The sequence below is a fragment of the Symphalangus syndactylus genome, chromosome 8 (genome assembly GCF_028878055.3).
Source record: "Symphalangus syndactylus isolate Jambi chromosome 8, NHGRI_mSymSyn1-v2.1_pri, whole genome shotgun sequence".
NCBI lineage: Eukaryota > Metazoa > Chordata > Mammalia > Primates > Hylobatidae > Symphalangus > Symphalangus syndactylus.
The window spans coordinates 67196561-67209045 of record NC_072430.2 but is presented as its reverse complement, the minus strand read 5'-3'; the positions used below and the strand labels follow the sequence as shown (position 1 = coordinate 67209045).

Below are 12485 nucleotides of genomic sequence, written 5' to 3'. Positions count from 1 at the left end.
GGTTTTTATTCTTCATACCACTAGAGACAAAATCCAATTGTAATGTGGTAGAAAAGAAGCCACATTCAAGATCAAGCTCTATAACTAACTTGATTAAGATGTTAATTTCCAGCTAGGCACAGTGGCTCAAGCCTGTAATCTTAGCACTTTGGGGGGCTGAGAAGGAAGATTGCTTAAGCCCAGGAGTTCAAAACCAACCTGAACAACATAGCGAGACCCCCATCTGTATTTAAAAAAAAAAAAAAAAAAAAAGTCAATCTCCTTACAAGTAAAGTAGAGATGATAATATCTGCCCAATCTATCCCTCAGGATTGTTATAAGGGTCAAATAAAATAGAACAGCACTCTGAAACAGATAAAGTTCTGACTACTTATGATAGTATTCCCAGTGGGAGTTATTATAAACATTGTTAAACTAAACATATATCCAAAAGAAAAAAAAGTAATTGCCAACTAAAACACTTTCGATTATCATTTAAAACTCATTCTTTTGGAAAATAATGAGAACAGCTAAATCTGTTCCTAACTTTAAATACTCAGCCACCTGTGTCTGAGTATCACTCTTATTTACTCACATTATAGTTATTTTGTGGAGGAAGTTAGGAGGTACAAGATAAATAAGACAAAGGCTAAGTATCTTTTTTTGAGCCGAGGTCTTGCTCTTTTGCCCAGGCTGGAGTGCAGTGGCATGATCATGGCTCACTATAGTCTCAAATTCCTGGCTCAAGCAAACCTCTCACTTCAGCCTCCCCAGCAGCTGGGACTACAGGCATGTGCCATCATGCCCAGCTAAGTTTTAAATTTTTTTGTAGAGACTGGGTCTTGCTCTGTTACCCAGGCTGATCTCAAATTCTTGGCCTCAAGCAATCCTCCTGCCTCGGTTCCCAAAACAGCTGAGATTACAGGCATGAGCCACTGCACCTGGCACCTGGCCAAGACTAATTATTACTATTATTATTATTGTTTTTTGGTTTGTTTTTTTTTTTTTTTGAGAAGGAGTCTCACTCTGTCGCCCAGGCTGGAGTGCAGTGGCGTGATCTCGGCTCACTGCAAGCTCTGCCTCCCAGGTTCACGCCATTCTCCTGCCTCAGCCTCCCGAGTAGCTGGGACTACAGGCGCCCACCACTATGCCTGGCTAACATTTTTGTATTTTTTAGTGGAGACGGGGTTTCACCGTGTTAGCCAGGATGGTCTCGATCTCCTGACCTCTTGATCTGCCTGCCTCGGCCTCCCAAAGTGCTGGGATTACAGGCATGAGCCACCGCGCCCGGCCAAGACTAATTATTTTTAAAGTGCGGGCCAAACATACAGACATGGAAAAATAAATCATGTGATAAAGGAAAGAAAGAAAAAAACCTTTTTTGTTTGTTAAACATGGCATTCTGCATAAACTTTTATTTTTAAAAGTTCCACCGTTAAAACTTTATTTTTTTTAACCCCATGTATTCTGAACTTCAAACTAAAACTTTAAACTACTGCCTTAAGGTACTTACCAAAAGACAGAAAAATGCAGAGGTCTTTCTTTCCTAGACCATACATCTTTTTCACCACCTCCAAATGAATGACTCTAAATATCAGATACTGCGTAGCGGAAAATGCTTTCACCCTAGTATAAACCTCTTTGTAATTTTGTGCCTAATTTTCATTGTCACTGTACCTATTATATTAGTATAACAATTCACATATTTATAAAGCCCATAAATACATAAAAGTATTTTTAATGTACTCATAAAGTATTTAAAGTTACTATTTATGGGCTGGGTGCAGTGGCTCATGTCTACAATCCCAGCACTTTGGGAGGCCGAGGTAGGTAGATCACTTGAGGTCGGCAGTTTGAGACCAGCCTGGCCAACATGCAGAAACTCCATCTCTCCTAAAAATATAAAAAAATTAGCCAAGTGTGGTGGTGCATGCCTCTAATCCCAGCTACTCAGGAGGCTGAGGCAGGAATTGCTTGAACCCGGGAGGTGGAGGCTGCAGTGGTGCGAGCCGAGATCGCACCAGTGCACTCCAGCCTGGGCAACAGAGCAAGACTCCATCTCAAAAAAATAAAAAACAGTGACTATTTATGATTTTAAGCTGGTCTGATTTTTTGGGGTACACAGAATTTCAAACCCAAAAAGGTACTTACAGAAGGTTTAAACAGCTTTCTATCAGAAAGAAAGGCTTCTCGAAACACTTTTATGATCATATTTAATTCTCGTAGATACTGTCTTTCTTCTGCGATTTCAGTTCTGACAAGATCATAGTAGTTTAATTCACCAGAAGAACTAGGTTCATCTTCACAGAGAGAAACCAAACCTATGTCATCCTGATCAAACATGTCCATCAAAACCTGAGAAACAGAAATCAATAATGTATAAATTTATTTTCTTTACTTTTATAAAAACTGCCTCAAAGTACTTGAAATCTATATGTTGTTAAACAGGGCTGGGTGTTGCAATCCCAGCACTTTGCGAGGCCAAGGCAGGAGGATCACTCGAGGTCAGGAGTTCGAGGCCAGCCTGGCCGACATGGTGAAACCCTGTCTCGACCAAAAATACAAAAAAATTAGCCAGGCGTCGTGGTAGGCACTTGTAATCCCAGCTATTTGGGAGGCTGAGGCAGGAGAATTGCTTGAGCCTGGGAGGTCAAGGCTGCAGTGAGTCATGATCACGCCACTGCACTCCAGCCTAGGTGACAGAGCGAGACTCCATCACACACACACACACCTACATACACACACACATAAATATTAAACAATGAGTTGTGTGTATTATAAGTAAATTTATATGATAAAACCTAGAATAAAAGGAAAAAAAGTTGTTGAATGTGGGAAATATTCAAATAAAATCGAGTATGGCAAAATAAATATTTCTGGAGATATGAACTAATGGTGAAATATGTACTAATATATATATATGTATATATGTGTACTGTAATATACACACACTCACACATAATAGCAAAAAAAAAAAAAAAAAAAAGCAAGCCTGTCTTTTGGGAACAATAATCTGAGCCAAAAATCCCAGTTCAGCCACTACTCGACTATGATTATGAACACATTTATTCTTTTGAAAGTCACACTCCTTATGTGTAAAATGTAACTGATAGTAAGAATTGAATGTGGCAATGTATATAAAATGCATACTACTACATCTAGCAAATAGTAGGTATTCAACATGGTAGTTCCTTGCCATATTATAAGGATGATAGTACATATTTGAGTAGGGTTAAAAGGAGAAAAGTGAAATGCTACTATGGTAGAGGCACACAACAGATCAGTGCAATGCATTTCTGATGCACATTTACTACAATGACCACTGCTATTACGTTCATTTGCTAAACCCAAACATCTCACAGATGCTTAAATTGTTGTAGCAACCACTTCTTCTTTCAGAAATGCTACCATGGACTTAGGTCAACCAACAGGCAAACTAGCTGTAAATCAAAGTGAAAAAGAAAGTTGACTATACTTTTTTTTTTTTTTTGTGAGACTGAGTCTTGCTCTGTCACCCAGGCTGGAATGCAGTGGTGTGATCTCGGCTCACTGCAACCTCCGCCTCCCAAGTTCAAGTGATTCTCCTGCCTCAGCCTCCTGAGTAGCTGGGATTACAGGTGCACGCCACCATGCCGGGCTAATTTTTTTTTGTATTTTTAATAGAGACGGGGTTTCACCATGTTGGCCAGGCTGGTCTCAAACTTCTGACTTCAAGTGATCCACCTGCCTCAGCCTCCCAAAGTGCTGGGATTACTGTTGTGAGCCACTGCGCCTGGCTGTGACCAACATTTTATAATTAATAATAGTTTTTTTTTAAATGATGAGACCTAGTTAATTATATATTTAAGACTGACCGAAAAGTACCCAGAGAGTTCAGCATAAAGGTATACCCTGAAAAAAAAAGTAAAAAACTTCAAAGGGGTGAGAGGAAATTCTGACAACACAATAACAGATATTCATTCATTCATTCTGAAAAACATCTACTGATCACAATAAACTGTACCACATGTTAGTAAAATATGCTAATAAAGTAAACATGAACTCTGCCTTCCTAATCTTTTTGAATCTAACGCAGAAATATCTTATAATCATCTTTTAAATCTGGTCAGCTCTCTCCATCTTACTGCAGGCTTTAGATTACTCCACTAAACAATCACCATCTCTTACAAAGATACACAAGTTTCATAATTTGATCTGCCTGCCACAGGTCTTCCCAACTCCAGTTCTAAAATCATGTTACTAAAAATAAATGATACGTAAAAATGATACTGGATTTCATTGCCTTCTGAATAAAATCCTAACTTCTTTAGGATAAAGGCCATTCATAATTTAACTCCAACCCACCTGCCTAATCTCATGTTCTGTGACACTCTCAAATCCCTTCCCCATTGCTTACTCCATGCAATCCACCTTCTTGTCATTGAAGACCATCATCCCCACTTCCCAGCCACTTTAAATTTAATGAAACCAGTAAGGCTACACAGGGAATTTGGTGATGAAATCTGATTTCAAACAGACATGCAAAATAAAGGAAGGCATAAGACATAAAAACACACAGAAGAGCTACCACCCTCTTCTCTTCCCCACCAGAGACCCTTTTAGAGTAGGTCATACTTGCTAGCTATAACTTCTTGCTCCCATTCACTTAGCAAGCCCATTACTATATTAAAACTGCTCTCACTATTGATCTAGTGTCAAATCTAATAGTGTGTTTTAGTCTTCCTACTTGTTTCCTCTAGTTTTTGACAAAGCTGACCATTCTCTCATTCTTAAAACTCTTAAAACTCTCAGGGCGAGGCATGGTGGCTCATGCTTACAATCTCAGCACTTTGGAAGGCCAAGGCAGGAGGATCACTTGAGGCCAGGCATTCAAGACCAGCCTGGGCAATATAGCAAGATTCTGTCTCTACCAAAAGTAAAAAAAAATAATAACCAGGCATGGTGGTAGACACCTGCAGTCCTAACTACTCTGAAGGCTGAGGTGGGAGAATCACTTGAGCCCAGGAATTTGAAGCTGCAGTGAGCTAAGATTGTACCATCACAGTCTAGCCTGAGTGACAGAATGAGATCCTATCTCTAAATAAGAAAAAACACATATAAACCACCCCCCCAAACAATTTTTCTCTTCTTGGCTTCTGATACACCATTCTGTCAGTGGGGCCTCCTTCTCTATGACTTACCTTCTCTACCACCCACTCCAGGGTTCCATTATGAAAACTCTTTTGGTCACATAATACCAAAGTTCCTGAATTTAAATGCTACAGGGGTCAGGCAAGTAACATTATAATATACAAGAAACAGTGGGGATTATGGCAAACCGGAAGGTACATGCACCTAAAGAGGAAGTGTGCTGCTCAGTGCCAGCTATTTTCTGTTAGGCATTCTGATTTTCTTTTTTCATGAAAAGTCTGGGATTTACATTTTTATGTAAAATTTTTAGATCTATAAATATAAACAGAAGGCAAATAATTCAAAAATTTAAAAAACAAACCTAGAGACCCTATTTACTAGAAGGTCACCAGTCTGAAACGTCTGCTACACTGACAGAATGATATATCACTCCTTAGAGTGAGCTCATTCCCTTAAATGATTTCCAATTACTATCTAGATGACAATGACTCCTAAGTGTTTATCTCTAGCCTCAGCATCTCTCTGGATCCTACACAAATGTTACCAAAGGCTCGCTAGATATCTGCCTGTCTTAAAAAACCTATACATGTACACTCTCAGAATCACTAGTTAAACAGCATCACCTACTTGGTCTTCATAACTAGAAAACTTGTCCATCACCTTAGACTCATCACTTTTCCAACTTCTCTCTTGTATCCAATAAGTTCCCAAATCCTGTTGATTCTAACTAAGAAATATCCCTTAAATCTGGTCAGTTCCCTCTATTTCCCACTGTCTAGAATGTCTTCTCTTACTTCCCCTTCCCTCCCAAGTCTCATTTATTCACCTGACCAATCTCTACCCATTTTTTCACCACTTAGCTCAAATATAATTTTTTTGGATAGCTTTTCCAAATTCTCCCTGACTCCCTACCAGAATCTCTTCCACTAGCATTAGCCCTTGATTAGCAACCTTCTCTCTTCCCTGTTGAAGTATCTAATGTATACAGTCATCCCTTGGTATCTGTAGGGGATTGGTTCCAGTACCCACCCCATATCCTCACAATCCTCAGATACTAGAGTGCGTTATATAAAATAGCATACTATTTGCATATAACCTACATACATGCTCCTGTCTACTTAAATCATCTCTGGATTACTTGTAATATCTAACACAATGCCTACATGTCACTTCATTCACATAGATTAAATGTAGCACTCAGCTCATAGCAAATTCAAATTTTGCTTTTTTGGAATTTTGTGGAATTTCTTTTCCCTGGGTATCTTTTATCTGTGGCTGGTTGAATCCATGGATACAGAACTCATGAATACAGAGGGTCAACTGTATTAAAATTTCTGTTCTATCTTTTCCCCTACTAAATACTAACCATCTAAAGATAAAACACAGGGCTTTAGTCTTAAAATCCAAAGCACGTGACACACAGTAAATACACAAAAGATAATTGTCTAAAGAGCATACATGTACTGTATGTATTTATAAACGATTAGACATGTAAAGCATTTTTTGGTCATGTTTATAGCACGAACAGTAGAGCCAGGCTAGGTGCAGTGGTTCACACCTGTAATCCCAATACTTTGGGAAGTTGAAGTGGGAGGATTGCTTGAGCCCAGGAGTTCAAGACCAGCCTGGGCAACAAAGAGACACCCAGCCTCTACAAAAAAATTTTAAACATAGCCAGGCATGGTGGTTCAAGCCTGTGGTCCCAGCTACAAAGGAAGCTAAGGCAGGAGGATCACTTGAGCCCTGGAGTTTGAGGCTGCAGTTAGCCCTGTTCACACCACCGCACTCCGGCTTAGGTGAGTCCTTGTCACAAAAAAAAAAAAAAAAAAAAAAAAAAAGAGAGCGAGCTAGCTCTTGAAATAGATGGAGTAATACTACCATGAAAGAGAAAATATATTCATACCCCACTCCTGGTAGCTTCAGATTTTTCTGGCCAGGCATGGGCGGCTCACGCCTATAATCCCAGAACTTTAGAGGCCAAGATGGACGGATCACCTGAGGTCAGGAGTTCAAGACCAGCCTGCCCAACATGGCGAAACCCTGTCTCTACTAAAAGTACAAAAAACTAGCCGGGCATGGTGGCACGCGCCTGTAATCCCAGCTACTCAGGAGGCTGAGGTTGGAGAATCGCTTGAACACGGGAGGCAGAGGTTGCACTGGGCAGAGATTGCGCCACTACACTCCAGCCTGGGCGACAGAGCAAGACTTTGTCTAAAAAAAAAAGCCAGGCGCAGTAGCTCACGCCTGTAATCCTAGCACTTTGGGAGGCCAAGGCAGGCAGATCACTTGAGGTCAGGAGTTCGAGACCAGCCTGGCCAACACGGCAAAACCCTGTCTTTACTAAAAATACAAAAATTAGCCAGGTGTGGTGGCAGGTGCCTGTAATCCCAGCTACTCAGAAGGCTGAGGCAGGAGAATGGATTGAACCCAGGAGGCAGAGGTTGCAGTGAGCCAAGATCACGCCATTATACTCCAGCCTGGTTGAGAGAGCAAGAGTCTGTCTCAGAAGGAAAAAAAAAAAGTATAATTCAATAGGTTAAAAATAAAAGAAAGAAAATATAGAACTCAACTGCTAGTACATCTAGATCTGGTGAACTAAGCTTCCTCAGAGCAGCTTTGTGCCCTCTTATTCTCTCACCTTTTTTTTTTTTTTTTGTCCACTGTTGCCCAATGGCACAATAATAGCTCACTATAGCCTCAATGTCCCAGGCTCAAGCAATCCTCCCACCTCAGCCTTCCAAGTAGCTGGGATGCACCACCACACCCAGCTAATATTTTTTTTACTTTTAGTAGAGATGAGGTCTTGCTATATTCCCCAGGGTGTCTCACCTTTCTTTGTTTCTTTTTTTAAATTTTTTGTAGAGATGAAGTCTTGCTATGCTACCCAGGCTGGTCTCAAACTCCTGGGCTCAAACTATCCTCCTGCCTCAACCTCCTAAAGTGCTGGGATTACAAGTGTGAAACACTGTGCCTGGCCTTTACCTTTCCTAAACATCAGTTTCCTTCTTAAGCATTTATGTTCAATTTTTCCATTTTAAATACTATTTTCATTAATAGTAACATATATACTAGAAGTTAAATCCTATGGTTCTTTCCTATGATCATCTAATTCTCATCAATCTTTGATATGCTAGAATACCTCATATAGCCAAATGTTGCTTTTATTTTTAAATGTAAAGAAATAGGGTTGATTCTCAAGTTCTCTGTCTGGCAAATTAAAGATATCCCTAGAAACCATGTATTCAAATAATTTATTAAACAGATGGTCTGTGAGCTCTTGAACTAGTGATCTCTAGATATCAGTTTGGATATACTAAGATCACACCATGTCATACAACCTCATTACTTAGGGTTACATAACTACACCCACATATCAAGTCATCGGGATTTTTTTTTTTTTTTTTTTTTTGAAACATAGTTTCACTTTGTTGCCCAGGCTGGAATGCAGTGGTACACGGCTCACTGCAACCTCCGCCTCCCAGGTTCAAGCAATTCTTGTGCCTCAGCCTCCTGAGTAGCTGGGATTACAGGCAACCGCCACCACGTCTGGCCGATTTTTTGTATTTTAGTAGAGATGCGGTTTCACCATGTTGCCCAGGCTGGTCTCGAACTCCTGAACTCAGACAATCTGCCCGTCTTGGCCTCCCAAAGTGCTAGGATTACAGGCGTGAGCCACCATGCCCGACCAAGTCATCTGGATTTTAGCTAAGCATATGACAGTCTCTTGTGACAAATAGGAGATCATGACAGGAATGTCTGAAACAAGGACCAGCAAACTACAGGCCAAATCCAGCCCGCAGCCTGTTTTTGTAAATAAAGTTTTGCTGGAACATAGCCCATGCTCATTCATTTATGGCTGCTTTCATGCTACAAGAGCAGGGAAGAGTAGATGCAAGAAAGATGTATGGCCCACAAAGCCTAAAATATTTATCCCCTGGGCCTTTATAGGTAAAGTTTGTTGACCCATGAATTGAATAAAATGTGAAATAATAGCTAACTAAAAGGCAATAATGAAGAAAAGTGGTAACTTTTAACCTAGAAGAATGCCACTAATAACATATGCAAGAAATCTCATTTCTTATATAATCTCTTTCAATTTTTTTTTTTTTTAAGATAGAGTATTGGCAAAAAATTAGCCGGGCGTGATGGCGGGTGCCTGTAGTCCCAGCTACTCGGGAGGCTGAGGCAAGAGAATGGCGTGAACCCAGGAGGTGGAGCTTGCAATGGGCCGAGATTGCGCCACTGCAGTCTAGCCTGGGCAAAAAAGCGAGACTCCGTCTCAAAAAAAAAAAAAGATGGAGTATTGGCTGGGCACGGGGGCTTACACCTGTAATCCCAGCATTTTGGGAGGCTGAGGCGGGTGCATCACCTGAGGTCAGGAGTTTGAGACCGGCCTGTCCAACATGGTAAAATCCCATCTCCACTAAAAATACAAAAATATTAGCCAGGCATGGTGGCAGGCACCTGTTATCCCAGCTACTTCAGAGGCTGAGGCAGGAGAATCGCTTGAAACTGGGAGGTGGAGGTTGCAGTGAGCCAAGATCACGCCACTGCACTCCAACCTGGATGACAGAGCAAGACTCTGTCTCAACAACAATAAATAAATAAATAAAATAATATGGAGTCTCGCTCTGTCACCCAGGCTGGAGTGCAGTGGCGTGATCTCGGCTCACTGCAACCTCCGCCTCCCAGATTCAAAGGCACCTGGCCTTTTCAACACTTTTACTAAATAATTTTAATTCAAGGTTTATCAGATTTGTACACATTACAAAAACCTGGGTACAGTATCTAAAATGCTGAATGACAGAATTCAATTTTTAAAATATCTATATATGCTGGAACACAGCCTCAATAACAGTATGAAATTTTCTAGGGATAAATTCACGTTCATTCTTACAACAATAACAAAAAATCAACAGCACAAGTTGGAGAAATCAAAGACCTAACATAATGGTACTTCATGTGGAACAGTCCTCGGGAGTTCAGAAATCTGCAGACTCAATAAGTACACAGAGTAACATGGTGCCAAAATATTAATGCTGAAATTATTAAAGAATAGCATATAGAATAAAGGATATGTACGTGCATTTCAATATACTCTGTTGGTCAGACCAAATCTGGACTATTGTCTTCACAGTTTTAGAAATCAGTCCAAAAGCAATATAACAAGGGGATCTGAAAATCCTGCCACATGAAGATTTTTTAACACTCTCAAAAGGTGAAGATTTAGGACATAGAAAAATGCTTCAAATAAGGGAATGACTTATTCAAAAAAATAGTTTATGGCCTGGTGCAGTGGCCAACACCTGTAATCCCAGCATCTTGGGAGGTTGAGGCAAGAAAATCACTAGAAGCCAGGAGTTCCAGACCAGCCTGGGCAACATAGTGAGACCCCATTCCTACAAAAATTTAGAAATTAGCTGGGCATGGTGGCAGGCGCCTATAGCTCTAGCTACTTGTGAGGCTGAGGCAGGAGGATTGCCTGAGCCCAGGGGTTTGAAGCTGCAGTGAGCCTGGGTGACAGAGGGAGACTCAAGCTCTCAAAAACAAACAAGCTGGGTGTGGTGGCTCACGCCTGTAATCGCAGCACTTTGGGAGGCCGAGGCAGGCAGATTACAAGGTCAGGAGTTTGAGACCAGCCTGGCCAACATAGTGAAACCCCGTCTACTTAAAACACAAAAATTAGCCAGGCATGGTGGCAGGCACCTGTAGTTCCAGCTACCTGGGAGGCTGAGGCAGGAGAATCGCTTGAACCTGGGAGGCAGAGGTTGCAGTGAGCCAAGATCACGCCACTGCACTCCAACCTGGGCGAAAGAGCGAGATTCCGTTTCAAAAAGGATAAAAACAAAAACAAAAAACAAACAAACAACAAAGAAAATGCACGTGTTTTCACTTACATGTGGAATCTAGAACAAACTCATAGAAGCAGAGTAGAATGTGGTTACCAGAGGCTGAAGGGTAGGGGGACAAAACCTCAATTAGGAGGAATTGGGTCTTTTTTGTAAGATTTATTGCACAATATGGTGAATATAGTAAATAATAATGTATTTACATTTCAAAATTGCAAAAAGAGTAAATTTTTTTGTCATTTCAATTTTTAAAAGAAATTTTTGTGGGTACATAGTAGGTGTATATATTTATGGGGTAAATGCAGGCACATAATGCCCACATCAGAATAAAATAGAGTCTCCATCACCTCAAGCATTTATCCTTTTTTTGTGTTACAAACAGTCCAATTACACTCTTTTAATTGTCGTAAAATATACAATAAATTATCGTTGACTGTAGTCACCCTGTTGTGCTTTCAAATACTAGATCCCATTCATTCTAACAATATTTTTGTACCCATTAACCATCCCCATTTCCCCCACTCCAGCTACCCTTCCTAGCCTTCTAACCATTATTCTACTAGCTAAGAGTAAATTTCAAATGTTCTCACCACAAAAAATAAGTATTTGAGGTAATAAATGTTAATCAGCTTGATTTAATTATTCCACATTTTCTTCATAATCATAACCTTACCTTGTACTTCATAAATATATACAACTATAATTTGTCAATTTATAATTTAATAAATTAATAAATAGGAAGGAGAAAAGAAAATAAAGTGCTCAAATAATGACAGGAACAGAAAAACCAAGCTAGGGCTCCTAATAACCAAATCTGGAACAACCGGAACTTTTTTTTTTTTTTGAGACTGTCTCACTCTGTCACCTAGGCTGGAGTGCGGTGGCGTGATCTCGGCTCCGTGTAGCCTCGACCTCCTGAGCTCCAGTGATTCTCCCACCTCAGCCTCCCAAATAGCTGGGACTATAGTCACAAGCACACGCCCGGATAATTTTTTTTATTTGTAGAGACTGTTGCCCAGGCTGGTCTCAAAAAACCGGCCTCAAGCGATCCACCTGTCTCAGCCTCCCAAAGTGCTGGAATTACAGGCATGAGCCACGGTGCCTGGCCTGCAACATTTAAATAATGAAGTAACAGATTATGATCCACTGAATAAAATAACAATTCATTAGTCCATATTAAAATAAATAAATTTGAGTGTGATGAAGAATAAGATACACAGTTTCAAAGTACTCCACAAAATATTCATTTATTAATTACAAAAAGGAAAAGAGTAACTTCACAGATGAAAAGCCTGGCAGATAACTCCTTAATCAAGTAATCAAAGTCAACATCACCACCACTAATGAGACACAATGAAATCATGTGTCTGTGTGCCATCTGAGAAAATGCAATGAGAAGAACACAGCACAATTTCTATGATATTCCTGCAAAAGACCATTACCTGATTCCAACCAAAAGAAAACAGCAAAGAAAACCTAAATTGAGGGACATTCTATACAGCAACTGACCTGTAACCCTCAAAAGTG

The 12485-nt window shown here is 40.3% G+C and overlaps 1 protein-coding gene across 4 annotated transcripts in view; it reads right to left on the bottom strand.

Moving 5' to 3' along the window:
* The window catches only part of SOS2 (SOS Ras/Rho guanine nucleotide exchange factor 2), a 116423-nt gene that overhangs the window by 69225 nt on the left and 34713 nt on the right, over positions 1 to 12485 (bottom strand). For all 4 annotated transcript variants that reach the window (XM_055289432.2, XM_055289431.2, XM_055289430.2 and 1 more), the window contains one exon: positions 2131 to 2334. In XM_055289432.2, the coding sequence (XP_055145407.1) occupies positions 2131 to 2334 (204 nt within the window). The remainder of the gene's footprint in view (positions 1 to 2130; positions 2335 to 12485) is intronic.